Source organism: Charadrius vociferus, unplaced genomic scaffold (genome assembly GCF_000708025.1).
Source record: "Charadrius vociferus isolate BGI_N301 unplaced genomic scaffold, ASM70802v2 scaffold261, whole genome shotgun sequence".
In the NCBI taxonomy this organism is placed as follows: domain Eukaryota; kingdom Metazoa; phylum Chordata; class Aves; order Charadriiformes; family Charadriidae; genus Charadrius; species Charadrius vociferus.
The window spans coordinates 441,599-455,783 of record NW_009646856.1 but is presented as its reverse complement, the minus strand read 5'-3'; the positions used below and the strand labels follow the sequence as shown (position 1 = coordinate 455,783).

General features: G+C 37.8%; 1 protein-coding gene across 6 annotated transcripts in view; it reads right to left on the bottom strand.

Annotated features, from left to right (window-relative positions):
- Positions 1-14,185, bottom strand: part of ENAH (enabled homolog (Drosophila)) — a 50,395-nt gene that overhangs the window by 31,165 nt on the left and 5,045 nt on the right. For 5 of the 6 annotated variants that reach the window (XM_009894283.1, XM_009894287.1, XM_009894286.1 and 2 more), the window contains exon 3: positions 7,131-7,215. In XM_009894283.1, coding sequence (XP_009892585.1) covers positions 7,131-7,215 — 85 coding nt within the window. Of the gene's footprint in view, positions 1-7,130; positions 7,216-7,580; positions 7,593-14,185 lie in introns of all 6 variants that reach the window. The other variant, XM_009894284.1, reaches the window with a different exon arrangement.

Below are 14,185 nucleotides of genomic sequence, written 5' to 3'. Positions count from 1 at the left end.
CGCTCTTCCACCTTAACTAGGAACTTAAAGAATCATAGAATCGTCTAGGTCGGAAGGGACCTTTAAGATCACTGAGTCCAACCATCAACTTCACCAGGCCCTAAGCACCACTTCTACCCATCTTTTAAATACCTCCAGGGATGGTGATTCAACCACTTCCCTGAGCAGCCTGTTACAATGTTTGATAACCCTTTCTGGAATGAAACTTTTCTCAATATCCACCCTAAGCCTCCCCCGGCACAACTTGAGGCCATGTCCTCTTGTCCTATCACTTGTTACTTGGGAGAAGAGACTACCTCTCTACAACCTCCTTTCAGGTAGTTGTAGAGAGTGAAAAGGTCTCCCTTCCGCCTCCTTTTCTCCAGGCTAAACAACCCCAGTTCCCTCAGCCGCTCCTTGTAAGACTTGTTCTCCAGACCTCTCACCAGTTTTGTTGCCCTTCTCTGGACACGCTCCAGCACCTCAATGTCTTTCTTGTGGCGAGGTGCCCAAAACTGAACACAGTACTCAAGGTGGTGCCTCACCAGTGCCGAGTACAGAGAGACTATCACTTCCTCTTGCTCGCCACAATACTCCTCATACAGGCCAGGATGCCATTGGCCTTCTTGGCCACCTGGCCACACTGCTGGCTCACATTCAGCTGGCTGTTGACCAACACCCCCAGGTCCTTTTCTGCCAGGCAGCTTTCCAGCCACTCTTCCCCAAGCCTATAGCACTGCATGGGCTTATTGTGACCCAAGTGCAGGACCCAGCACTTGGCCTTGTTGAACCATCATACCATTGACCTCGGCCCATCGATCCAGCCTCTCCAGACCCCTCAGTAGAGCCGTTCTACCCTCAAGCAGATCAGCACTCACGCTCAACTTATTGTCGTCTGCAAACTTACTGAGGGGGCACTTGATCCCCTGCGTTGTTAATAAAGATACTAAACAGAACCAGGGAACACCACTTGTGACCAGCTGCCAACTGGATTTAGCTTCATTAACCACAACTCTTTGGGCCCAACCATCTAGCCAGTTTTTTACCCAGCAAAGAATACGCCCATCCAAGCCATGAGCAGCCAGTTTCTCCAGGAGAATGCTGTGTGAAATGGTGACAAAGGCTTTACTAAAGTCCAGGTAAACAACATCCACAGCCTTTCCCTCATCCACTAAGCGGGTCACCTTATCATAGAAGGTATCCTCTTGGTATCTGTCAAATGCTTTAGTGAAACCCAGGAACACTTCAAGAACAGCCTTTCTGCTTTTCCAAAAGAAAATATTATCTGGGCACAGTTTACTGTGCTATGTTTTATCTGGTTAATTATTCTTTTCTTCAAAAGCAGTTCTAAAGCTTTTCACATATAGCAAGGCCAAACTAACAGGCTTTCATTTCCTTGATCAAAAGGGATTTAAGGTCTAACATCATGCTTTTATGTTATAAGCTCAAACGACATTAGTTGGAAATAAGAAAATAAGAGAAATAACTAGGCTTTATCAGTCAAGCAAAAACTGGTAACCAACCACCACGACAGAGACATGAAGAGGCAGCTATAAACCTAAAGGTTAATTAGATACGGGATTTCTAATAGAGAAAGGGATCTATTAATGCTGTTTGATCAAACCTCATCAAGCCTAGTCTTCCTCACCTTGATCCTTTCAACTTACTAAGTTCAAGTGTTCTGTTAGCTTACATATCTGACAGAAGCCGGATTGTAGGAAGTCATCTGTGCACATCAAATTTGAAAAAAAAAAAAAAAAAAAGAAAAAAAAAAAGAAAAAGACAACGCAGTAGAAAAATCTACTTCCATTGGCAACTCCTTCAGTGGTATTCTAGTGAGTGTGGTCAGGACAGAACCAATTTCATAGAAGGGAACCACAACAACCAAAAATCTAGAAAAATGTAGAAGAGTTTTTAATCTCAATTTCATGTTTTGCATTAAACAGAAAAAACCCACAGAACTGAAAGTTTTGCAGAGAGGGTAAGACTTCAAAGAGACATTTTTAAGAGTGTTAACTAAGACACTTGTCAGAACCACCCTTTAAGCAACATCCATATTCAATTGCAGCAATTAAGGCAGCAATTTTGCCTATGTAGTCAAAAGACTTCTTAATAGAGGAGTGCTCTTCTCAGTCTGCTAAACATGTCAATGTTACCCAACATCTATAGCTATTCAGTATTGTAACGAGTCAGCACCCATTACCTCTTCATAAAGCCCATTATTAAGTCTCTGAAAGCTAGACTTGACAGAATTAAGGAAAACTTAACTAAGAATGAGAAGAAACTGTGAATGGGAAGAAAGTGAGAGGCATTAAAAAAGAGGCAAAACAAAACAACCCCCAAAAAAAACGTTGAGGGCAAGAAAAAACATGAAGTCTTTACGATGAGATAAACAACACTGATGGGTCTTTTTGCTTGGCTCCTTTTGTTTCCCATCCTACTATGGAATGAGAGGCTAGAAAGATCCAAATGGCCGCAGGCTGTGTCATGAAACTACCTCAGCAAGCTCAACTTGAAAACTTTACACTGATGTCACTTTGACCTGTTGGAAAACCTTAGCTTAGGCATTAAAAAACAACCTTTGATTCCATCTAAACTACATCTCTGGGATGTAAACTTCATGCAGGTTTTGTAAAATGCACAGCACACAATACAGTTGTATGACACTATTCTACTGACTACTCTTATATCCTAAACTAAAAAGCCAACTACTATATTATATTCATATGCCTATGACAGATTAGAACTGTTTGCTTCGTTATAATCTAACCAATTCATATGCCTCTAAAGAAATCCTACTTCCTCAAAATAAGCTGGGAAAACTGGAAACAGTACATCTAGCTACTAACTAGGGAAAGGTCACAGGCTGTGGGCAATCAGTAGAAACCAGGCTACCAGGGACACAAGGTGACGGACAAACTTTTTTTCCTTTAAATTATTATAGCTACAGTGCTACTGAATTGTAGGAAGCAGGTGTTTGTTTTTTTTCTTTTAGTATTTCCACGTTTTCAAAACAGCCCAGGAATTATTATACATGTAATAATTACTAATTTGTGGAGGGAGGAAATAAATTCTTTTATTGAAGTTAAATTTTAAGATTAGCAAAAATCTCAGGAAAAAATACTTTTACTCTGTAAAATAAAAAGCACTCCTTTAAGTCTACCAGTATATAAGAAACTGCCATCCTTGTCAGCCTCTGAACTTGCACTATCTAAAAGTAAGAAGCCTCCCAAAAGCTGTTATGAAAACCACACCATATCAATACTACTTTCTAGCACAGTCATACACCGAGTTTTCTTTAACAGTATCATGCCAATACATGAAATAAACTAAAACTGTAAGTGAACTTCAAGTATTTAACAATGACAAAACCCTCTGCTGTTGCATTTATGGGAACTTCTAACATTTTTGAGTACTTACGACAGAAGTCGGTCAAGTTTTGGTCCACTGCGTCCCTGAAGGACAACAGGCGGCTTGTATACCTTCATTATTCCTTACAATTGATACACTTTCTGTTTCTGGTGTTCTTGGCCTCTTTATTTATGAAGCAGTGATGATTTTGAAGTTATTTATAAACATTAACTCATTAAATTCCCAAGTGTCATACTAGATACCAACTCAGTGACTCATATTCCTGACAATATATTTATCGTGGCTGGAAGAGAAGGTAAATTTACATGCACGAGTAGCACACACAGGCATGTCATGAACTAATCTTATATTTTAAAATGGTATTTGACATTAAGTAACTCTGAAGTTATTAACAAATATGTATATCAACTGAAGTTGGCTCATTATCAAACAATCAGTGGAATTTATAAACACTGCCTGACTACCACTCTGACAAAATGAAAAATAACCCACATAACAATAAATCCCTTAATTTTTGAGGACTGAAAATGGAAGCGGGAGTGTTTTAAAGCTTGTTTTTACTGTACTTAAATGAGTGCAAGTTACGGGAAATTACAGTTGTCTTCAAGTACCCCCTACTTTGACAGGGAAAGTATACACAATGTGTTATGGTTTCTTAAAAGAACGTAACAAAGTTATTTCACCAGACGAAATTATTTCATTGACCGCCTTGTACGTAATCTTGGCCTCATAAAAACCTCCGTGTTTTAGAATGCACATCCGGTCCTAATGGCTTTACAGATTGCCATCACTGCACAGTAAACAATGCAAACATTCAAGTAACAGGCTGTGCAGCAAAAAAACCAATGTAATATTATTACTTTAGGACTTTTATTCAAAACATAGGGCATCTAAATCTTTTCCAAAGTAGAGAAAAATCTTTGAGCCAAAATAACATACTTTTGTTGACAATGATCTAATTTAATTCTTCAGTTCCCAATTTCCCTGAGATTCTTGAACAATGGTTATAAAAGTGAAGGAAAACATCAGATCAGTTGAAGAGCTCTCTTTAATATGCCATTCTTCACCGGTCACTCCCTTGGCAAAACATTTCTGAGGAAATGTTTCTATTTGTGCCTAGGAAAACCCTGAAGCTACAAGCCACACAATTTAACTTTCAAATTAGTTCTGCTTTGAGCAGAGGGTTGAACTAGATGACCTCCACAGGGTCCCTTTTTCAACTTTAATTTTTATGTACGCAGATTTCTTTTTCTCAGGCTTAGAATAATTTCCAAAAATATTTTTCTGAACGTCCTTAGCGTGGGAGTTGGTCAAACATTACTGAATCAGCTATACTTAAGGGGAGGGATACGAGATGAGCACAACTACTATCAAGTCACATCTTAAACGAAACCCCCACCCCACAGACACACATTGCATGAACAAAACTTAGCAAAGCCTGCCCTTCTACTGATCCATCACAAAGCCCGTATTCCTTCCTATACAGCAATATTTATTCCCTTCTCTTGCATTTCCTGTAGCCTTACTGCTCCCCACAGAATTCAATTCTGCCCACACTGCTTTTACCCTTCACTGAGACTAAATGTCATCTGTAAAACTGTTAAAAATAATATATACCTAAACTTTTTTTTCCCCCCAACTATTTACTACTCTCTACGTTATGGTAGTAAGACTACTATTATTACAGTCTGAAAGCTGAAAGATAGTCAGTACAGAAGAAAAGTTTAGCTTAGAGTTAATTGAACTGCATTATAACCATATAGTTACAGCAGCAGAGACCAGAGAAGAATTTGTGAAATGTTTTAACAAAATTACGTGTTGTTCTTAGGCTTAATGACACAACACCAATAGTTTTTCCCCAGACAATCTGGCTAGCAACATAAGTAAACACTCATTCCAGTTCTCTATCCCTTTTTAGGGAAAAAGCAAATCAAAACCAGGATCAGACTTGAAAGAAGACATTATATTAGATGAAAACAAGTAGAGCACGCTGATCAAATGAAAAAGTGAAGCCATGACACCTGATAATATGTCCTTTACAAACAAAAAATTTCAAGAGAGACTTGCAGAGCAATATGTGGCAGCAGTTTTTTCTGAAGAGATGTCTATCTACAATGCTTCTCTGAAAAGTATTTCAGCATTATAAATTTCAATTAATGCAGCCTTCTAAAGGAACAGACAGGAAATAAAAATATTAAAAGCCATTACTGTAGAACAGAAAAAATATAAAAAGAAAAGAGCTTTTCAAAAGTTTGTCAAAAGAAGTAACATAAAAGACCTTTATCATGACAGCAGACTTGCATGTAAACACGTCAGACAGATTTGTAATGAGCTTCTTGCTATTTGGTTTTAAACAAGGAGACTTTCAGATAAAGCAATCCCTGCTCAGATTTAGGAACATACTGCAGAAAAGAGACAGAGAAGTATGACCAATTTTGATGTCAAACCTTTGTTCAACACATATAGCTAGTTCATCAAATCTGTAATATGAATTATTCCCAAATTAGCAATCTGGTTCTGCTCATCTGTGCATAAACAAACTAAAGGCAAAATACCGAAATAAAAAAAAAATCTTCAGCGCCAATTAGATACAACATGTTAAAATACTTTTGCGGTTACTACTGAAAGCTATTAAGTGCATTTACACCATCAATCTGGACCACTTCCTATTTATTCAAGGATCCCGTTCCCTGTATCTGTACTGCATGTGACCTAAATCACTCCCAGCATCCCTTCTGTAAGGGAACAGCTAATCTCCTGGGAGTATTTTGATGGTAAAATAATCCAGGATTGCACCGCAGGCAGTATGCTTGAGACAGCCCAAGGTCTTGCTGTTTTCATTTAAGCCAGTCTGATAGTACTATGCTAGAAGATTTTGTCATTTCATATGCCCATATCCCAGAGGCTCAACCTACAGCACTAACCCATATTGCCATGCAAGTAAAAGCAGGAATATGGCAACTAGAAAGTTTGTTCCCAGAACTTGGGCACATGATTTGATACTTAGCAACTATTAAAAGGAACTGAAAAAACCCCCGTATGTTAGAAGTGCTACAGGTCTGAAAAATACCCCACAGGGCATAGGACAGGGTACAGTGTCTTCTCATTGAAGGGAACAGCTTAGCTTGGAGGAGTGATGACTGGTATGGGGAACAGGGACTGCTCCCTGAGGGTAGCACAGATACAACTAGTACTGCTACAGCTGAAAGTTAAACTACTAAAAGTTCCATAAATGCATACGGCAAAAGCAGAAAATGAAGGTTTATTTGCTAAAGAACTAATATAGTATAAAGGTGAACAAGCTTTGCAGTAGAATATTTTGTTCTAGTGCAGTCTAGTTCATCCACATTCAGGAAGAAAAACTGTCATTCTCCATGACGATTTAATTCTCTGCTTCTAAAAGGTTAAAACTTCCTTCCTTGCTTGCTGCTTCTTTATACCTGTGTGTCAAAAACTGAAGACACAACAGTCACTGCAAAATTAATTAGTCTGGTTGAAAACGACAGCAGTGAAGTCTTCTGAGGCTTCCCATAAGATCTGCAGTGCTTCCATGACAGGCCAATACCGATTGCATTGTTTGAATGGGTAGAGATCATGAAGAATGGCTCTAGCTACAATCAAAGTTTTTACACCAGAAAGCTGCACTACTGAAAACTGCAAGCATACAAACGCTGCCCTAATGCAAGAAAGTAATTATAAGTCCTTGACTTTGATTTCTCACCATTAGTGAGAGTTACTACATTCCTTAATTGAACAGCTGTTCACTTATAATACCATACCTTCTCTGGATTTCCAATTCTTCTTGTGAAGGACCATTTTGTACTTGAGAGGGAAGCTGTGAATTCTGTCGAGGCAATGTAGGACCTAAAAGTGAAGACAGACCATAAATTAATGATTTGAACTTTTACTTTGCAAAAAATCAGAAGATCAAGGAAAAAGGCCAGCCATCACATGACATTATAGGAACTGTTTACTTCTGCTTTTTAAGCCAAACAAGCTCAACAACATTAATACAGCAAATAAAAACTGCAACAAATGTTACCGTACATATTTGCAGAATGGATTTATTTCACATGGATGAAAATGTTTCACAGAAATGCAAAATAAATTTTATATATGATGGGACTTAACAAAAGCCTTGAGAAGCACTCCAAGTTTAAAATTTTCTTAAAACAATGAACAAGTACTCTTGAGAGGAAGAAAAAAGTCTCAAAAAGTAAAACACTCACCTAAATAGAACACTGAAAATGAAAAGAAAACAAAAAAAAAACAGGAGAAAAAAAACATCAGAAGCTTATCACCATATTAAGAGAAGGAAGATAAAGTATTTTTCTACAGGTTGCACCAAAATTTACTCGTAGCTTAGCTCACCAACTTGGAACAAAGACCCTCCTTTGTCAACAGGTAAGTATTGTGTCCAAAGGAATAGAGGCATAAAGCAAATGTACAAACTGTGCATTCTGCTAAGCACAAGAAACGCAGAAGAGAAGGACATGCAAATTCATCTCCAACTTTTACTGATAGGCAATTCTGAATTAGACATCTTTCAAATAATTGTATATGCTAGATCTGTCTTCTAAAAACAAAGAGGTTTTTCCACTTTCCTTGCAAATGTTTTTACAGCACAAAATTATTTTAAAAGAATTAACAGAAGCGAAGGATGAAGAAGTGTGGAATGGAATACAGTAAAACATGAATGCATTGTTTCTGTAAAAATGGGTAGTAAATCAAGAAATTATTTAGACAATAGCTACACTTACAAGTACGGAATTTATAAGCAAACAGAATTAAAAACAATAAAAATTTATCCAGTTCTGAAAAAGTCCCAAAGCAAAACAGTAATGTCTTGCTGATATTCCACCAAAGTAGTTAGAGTGATGGAGTTGTAATGAGATCTCCCCCATCTCAAATATCAAAATGTAAAAGTTGTTCACCGTTTGAACTTGTGAAAGTCATCCAAAAACATGAAGAGACCATGTGTGATATATTGAGACATCAAGGACAGGCAATCTGCCTCAGACTCGGTGAACGAGTGCCCTGTTTAAAGGCTACACAAAAAGGTTCATTTACTCAAAACAGCACAGTGATCACACTGCAGTCTTAAAGACAACGAATCCTGAGAATTATAGAAGTGTATACTAGCTACCATACCCTACAGTTAAAAAGTAATGCAAGAACTTAATTCTAGAAGATAACAGCAGGAAGTGTACTACAGAGGTTGTATCTTCCTTATTTATTCTTCTCAGCAAGAATTAGGTCCTCATACCTAAGTACACGGTGTTGCTGTGGATGTACTATTTTTGCTTGGAGTATCTCCAAGTCATACCCACAGATATATATTCTTTTTAATGCAAAAGATTTAACTGCAATGATAATTAAGAATTAAGTTATCAGTAAGTATAAACATCTGTCATATTGCTCATCTGGAAAACTTTTCTGCTTTAAAACTTCCGAAGTCACACGTCCTCCTCTGTCATCTCCCCTGCGTGACAGGTGGTAGGTAGGCTTTTATACCCAGTAAGCCATGACCGCAGCTCCCAAGCAGCCGGGCTGTTTGCTGTTTGCACCACGCTGCAGCCTTTCATGGACTTTTAGAAGCAGATACAATCCAGCAGCAGCTGTGTTGCTGCTTAAAGGTACTATATACCACTATTGCTTGCCATATCTAATATACTCTCTTCCCTCAGATCTGCTTTCTTTGTATGAAACACATTGACCTAAAAATTAATAACAAAGAACAAAAAAATAGAAAGAAATGGTCATTTACCATTCCAGTCATTTACCGACTGGAACTATTTTGTACTGAAAATACAGTAGAAATGAAAACTGAAAACTTCCACTCGTTTAATCTTTAAGAGTACTTAGCAGTCTTTTTGAACAAGGTACTATCATGCTGCAATAGTTGAGTTTGGACTGCCACTCTACAACCCCTTCTCCCAGTGTTCCCCCAACTCTTTCTTTTGCTAGCACCACTGGAAACCAACCATCTAGCTTCACTTGTGCTGGCTATTCAAACCAGCCTAGCTATCAGAAAACCTGTTCTCAGTCTCAAACATTCTAGAACACTGTCTGTCAGAAAATCTGTAAATTCTGCAGAACGCAACCATCAGCAAGCCAAGCTAGTGTAATCTGGCTAACCTACTCCAGTAAGTTATGTGCTTCTTTCATAGCCATACATGCAAGAGAGCCAAATACAATCCCCTGCTAACAATTGATATGGTTGTTCTAGTATTTCTTACACATTTTTGCCATTAGGAAATGCAACTTGAGTATATCAAAGGCTTTCAAGAAAGACAAGTTCAGTGACCAAGTCATTTGGCCTGTTCTTTGACAAACTCCTCTCTGCAAGCAGACTCTTCTTAATAACCACCATGCTAACGGACACTGACAAGTTAAAGGTACATACCAGGTGGAAAAATATGTTTTATCTTATGTAATCAAGTTATTACAGGAAGCCCAGACCACCACCTCATTGCTAAAATACAACTGTCTGGATAGTGAGACAGACAGTATAATAAATAAATAAGCAGGAGCTAGCTAATAAAAAACTCTCTCAGAGGCTTTTGAACACTTCAAAATACTTCAGAAACATCAAGCCCCAAGAGAAATACTCACAGATAGTGCCTGGAAAAAAAGTCTGACCTTCTACAGGATCACTTTATCTTCAGAGACGGGTACGAGCCAAGCAAGAGACAAGGCTGAATGGTCTGTTCATTCTGAGTTTTTAAGGAAAGCCTAACATCTTTCTTTTTCTAAAGAAAGCACAGATGGTGCACTCCATGGTGCACTCTGACAGACAGAGGATATAATTTCACACTAATTTGTTCAGCAGTCATTCCAGTTTAAATGCTTTCTGTTTTTCAGCTTATTCTCACCTTTGCATCACCCTTCCTCTGTGACAGTTCAGGCAACTGTGTAGTGAGAGATGGTCTGGAAATCCAATGCATTAAAAATCCCAGGGAAAAAAACCCTGCAACAAGTGTTTTCACCAGCTAGATCAGGGCCAGTTCTGGTTCTTCATGCAGTCACACAGACAACTATGCTGGCATAGCTGAGAGAATGACATCAGACTGCTGTGGGCAGCTTGAGCCAAATTAAGCATCCCCAACATCACCTTTTTAAACCACAATCAGAGTTGCAGTTTATCAAACTCCTTAACTTCCTTTTCACCTCCAATTGACTTCTCTTTTCTGTATCTCCATTCAAGACCTGAATTAGTTCAAATTGCACGACTCTATGAATTAGCAAACTAGAGATGGAAACACATGGTTTCTCCTCCCTCGATTCTTTTTGGTTCATCAGTTCCTTGGACCTTTGCTATAACACTGTCTGGAGTTTCACACCTAACTCTCCACTCCACTTTTAATGTCACCTGCCTTATACTAGCAGCATTGACGTAGCACCTGACTGACACTGAAGATATCCCGTTCCTATGAGGTAATAGCCCTAAAAAACCCTGAGTATCTACTGTTCAAGATAGAGACAATACAGGTGCTACAGGTTATACAATGAGCTACAACGTGTATTTCCATTTAGCTGGAGAGGCTTGCTTAGGAGCTGGTAACATAAGGATTTGTGAAGCATTTTTTGGGGACCACTGGCAGTCAGATCATGTGAAGTCTTCCTCAGAACCCTGCATGCCATAGGGTTCAAGAAAGCCAAAACACACACAAAAAAACCCCCACTCCTGCAATTACTGTACTGTTCAGAGTACAGCATTAAAAGACAAATTTATTTTTTTTTAAATCTAGTACCTATAGAAGAAGCTGGTCAACTATCATGCGTAAGGATTTTAGTATGAGGTGAAGATCTCAATTTTTCCCCCAGAGAAACAGTTTATATAAACAGCTTCGTAATTAACATTTCCCACTCTTTCATATCTCAGTATGTTAGTGCCAAAACTAAGCAACATTTCAATTATACAGTCTGGTATTCACATCAAAGTATGACTGACTGAATCAAAGTATGGCTGAAGAATGGATTGAAAGCAGACAATAAGTTAATTATATACGTATATGCTATAAAGATAAGTGTACTGATTAATTATAATCTTTAGAAAAGGTTTTCATTAAGGACAGTTTGACTACACCTACTAAGCAAAGAACACACCCCAGGCAAGAGTTCAAAACCACAGCAAAAAGAGGCATTTGTTAGAGACTGTAAGAACTTAATTTAAAAAAAAAAAAAATAAATTACTAAATGCTTAAAGGTTTTCTGAATGAATGGAAAGTAGGCTTTTTCAGAGATCTATGCTAGGAAGTAATAAGAAAAACTATTCTGGTGAAGTATCCTCTTTCACTTGTCTCTAGCTCCTTCTCCTCCCATCAGGGACTGTCCTGCTCTAGGACACTACAGAACGAAGTCTGGGGAGACTCGCTAACTAGCATTCAGCAGAAGCAAAACAGCACCACCCCTCTAGATCTGGACTTGTATTATGAATTTATAAGCTAGACTATGACGGTCAAAAACCAGGGCATTTATAAGTGACAAAACTATTCGCTAATACTTCTATTTGGATGAATCATCTTCCAGCTAAGACTTCTCTTTCCTTTAAATATCTACTTCCTCATACACAGCTATCATTTTTTAAGCACCATCAGCTGAGTTAGTTTACTCATTGCTTTGATTTATTTTAGCAGAGTGGTAACTATTTTGCATTTTCTGTACTGAAAGTAGATGCTTTCTATTTCACTTCACAAGCACTTTTACCCGATAAAGGTAATAAAAGGGGACAAGAATAACAAAAATATTAATTAAAATACATTTGAATTTAAGTAGAGATAAGCCTCCTATCAGTGTCAGCAGAGCCTCCTATCAATGCCAGCAGAGCCTTGGAAACGGAGTGCTGATAACCTGGGTGCGAGGCTTGTCTCAGCACCAGCTTGCTGGGTGACCTCAAGCAGACCCGCCGCTTCCCTCTACCATCCTTTTATGCTGGAGGAGACAGAGCTTCGACAGTAGAGTACTACGGTTGCTTAATGAAACTACAATATCACAATCTTAAAAAGGCAAGTATCGAAAGTTAAATATATCAATACCACCTACTGCAGGATATTTATTACTTTTCCCCCCCCAGTTCTGTCAAAATTTGTTTAAATAGCAATGTTATAGATGATGCCTGTCACTTTTGCATATAATACTAAAGAAACGAGCCTAACAAAACTGTATTTCTACAATTATGCTCACGATGCTTTGACAACACCCTGTTTCTGAAAGGCAGCATATTTAATATAGCTACAAATTCTACCAGTAATATTTTTAAGACAACAATATGAACCCTCAAGAGAAAAAGAAATTAACATTCCCCAATGTTTATTAAAAAAAACTTTATCCACAAAATTAATCTACTTCTATGTGTGTTTCCCATAGAGTTAAGACCAACTACAAAATTTTAATGACATTCTTTGGATTGCCCACCCAAACTTTAATGCTTTCACCTGATACCAAAGCTAATCCTGAAGAACCACACAAATACCACATAAGCAACACTTAAAAGTGAGTATAACTGAAAACTTAGCAACTCTCCCTTCACTTCCAAATACCACAACCAAAATCAATGATGCTTTCAATACTCTTATGCACAACTACAACGGAACAGCAGTATTTTGTCCAATAAAAAGTCAAAACTTCCTTTAGGTTAATATTTTGGCATATAAATCAGGATTAGTTAATCAGGATTGGCTATTATAGAATTCAGTAACTACTAAAAAAATTTTCGTAAGTCAATCTCACATTTAAAAGGAAAAGAAAAAAACCTAGCAAAAATAGATATATTATCCAACTTCTTACAATAGAGGTAATACCCCATTATGTTACTCCTGTTCTGACAGGGAGTGGTGAAAGCCTGCTCCAGAGGCTTGCGAAGAGTACAGGTACAGCATAATTCCTTCATTGCAGTAAAATGATTTTTCTCTCAAAACAAGCTTTAGCATGGTGTGAAGCACAACAGTACGAGGAGAAGCATTTGAGATCTCTCCCCACCCCACATATAAATTTCTCATTTCAGCCTCCTATAGTCTCTACACATATTCCAGTTAGTTAACCCCAGGTTTTATTTCAGTTTGCATTTCCCAAAGATGCTAAATTATTCAGTCTACGATATGAGTAAGTGCATTCCCCTATCAGCAACAATTTAATGAACTACCTTTGCTCTAAGAAAAAGGACTGCACATCAGTATACAGCTGCAGAAAAAACATGCATCTTTTCCCCTGTAAAGGTTTGATTCTTTAACAACCGGACAACCAATCTTCTAGGGTTACTAATAACTGCAAAGAAATTTAACCTCAAGGTTTTTTAACCAAGATTAAACTAACAAAATAAAGAGACCCTGGAAACAAAAAGTCCCTATGTTTCTTTTTCCTATGAATTAGTGTCACCTAAGACAATATTAGAACAGCTTCACTGAAGCCATTCCTATCCTTGACTTTATATACAGAATATACCAAAATCTTTTCAAGAACCAATATATAACTGCTAAATATTAGTAAAAAAAAAACACCCACCATGAATCTTACATACATGTAATTCTATTAGAAAGAATTAGAATAGGCTTATTTACGGTTGTACAACATCCTTCAGTTCTTCTTTTGCCAGTTTCATCTTCCGCAATGGACAACTCAAGGTACCTCCTCAAATGCAAATTATACCTATACAAATCTCATACTTAGTTTCTTACTCTCTTCGCAAGGCTTTCCTGGGACTAAATACAGATGCCACACAAAACAACACCAATTCCAGCTGAACTAGAAGATACTTTTTGCAGCAAAACTAAGTATGATTGCCCTTTGTTCCTCCCATCTCCCAACACACACCTCCCTTACTTGCCCTTATTCC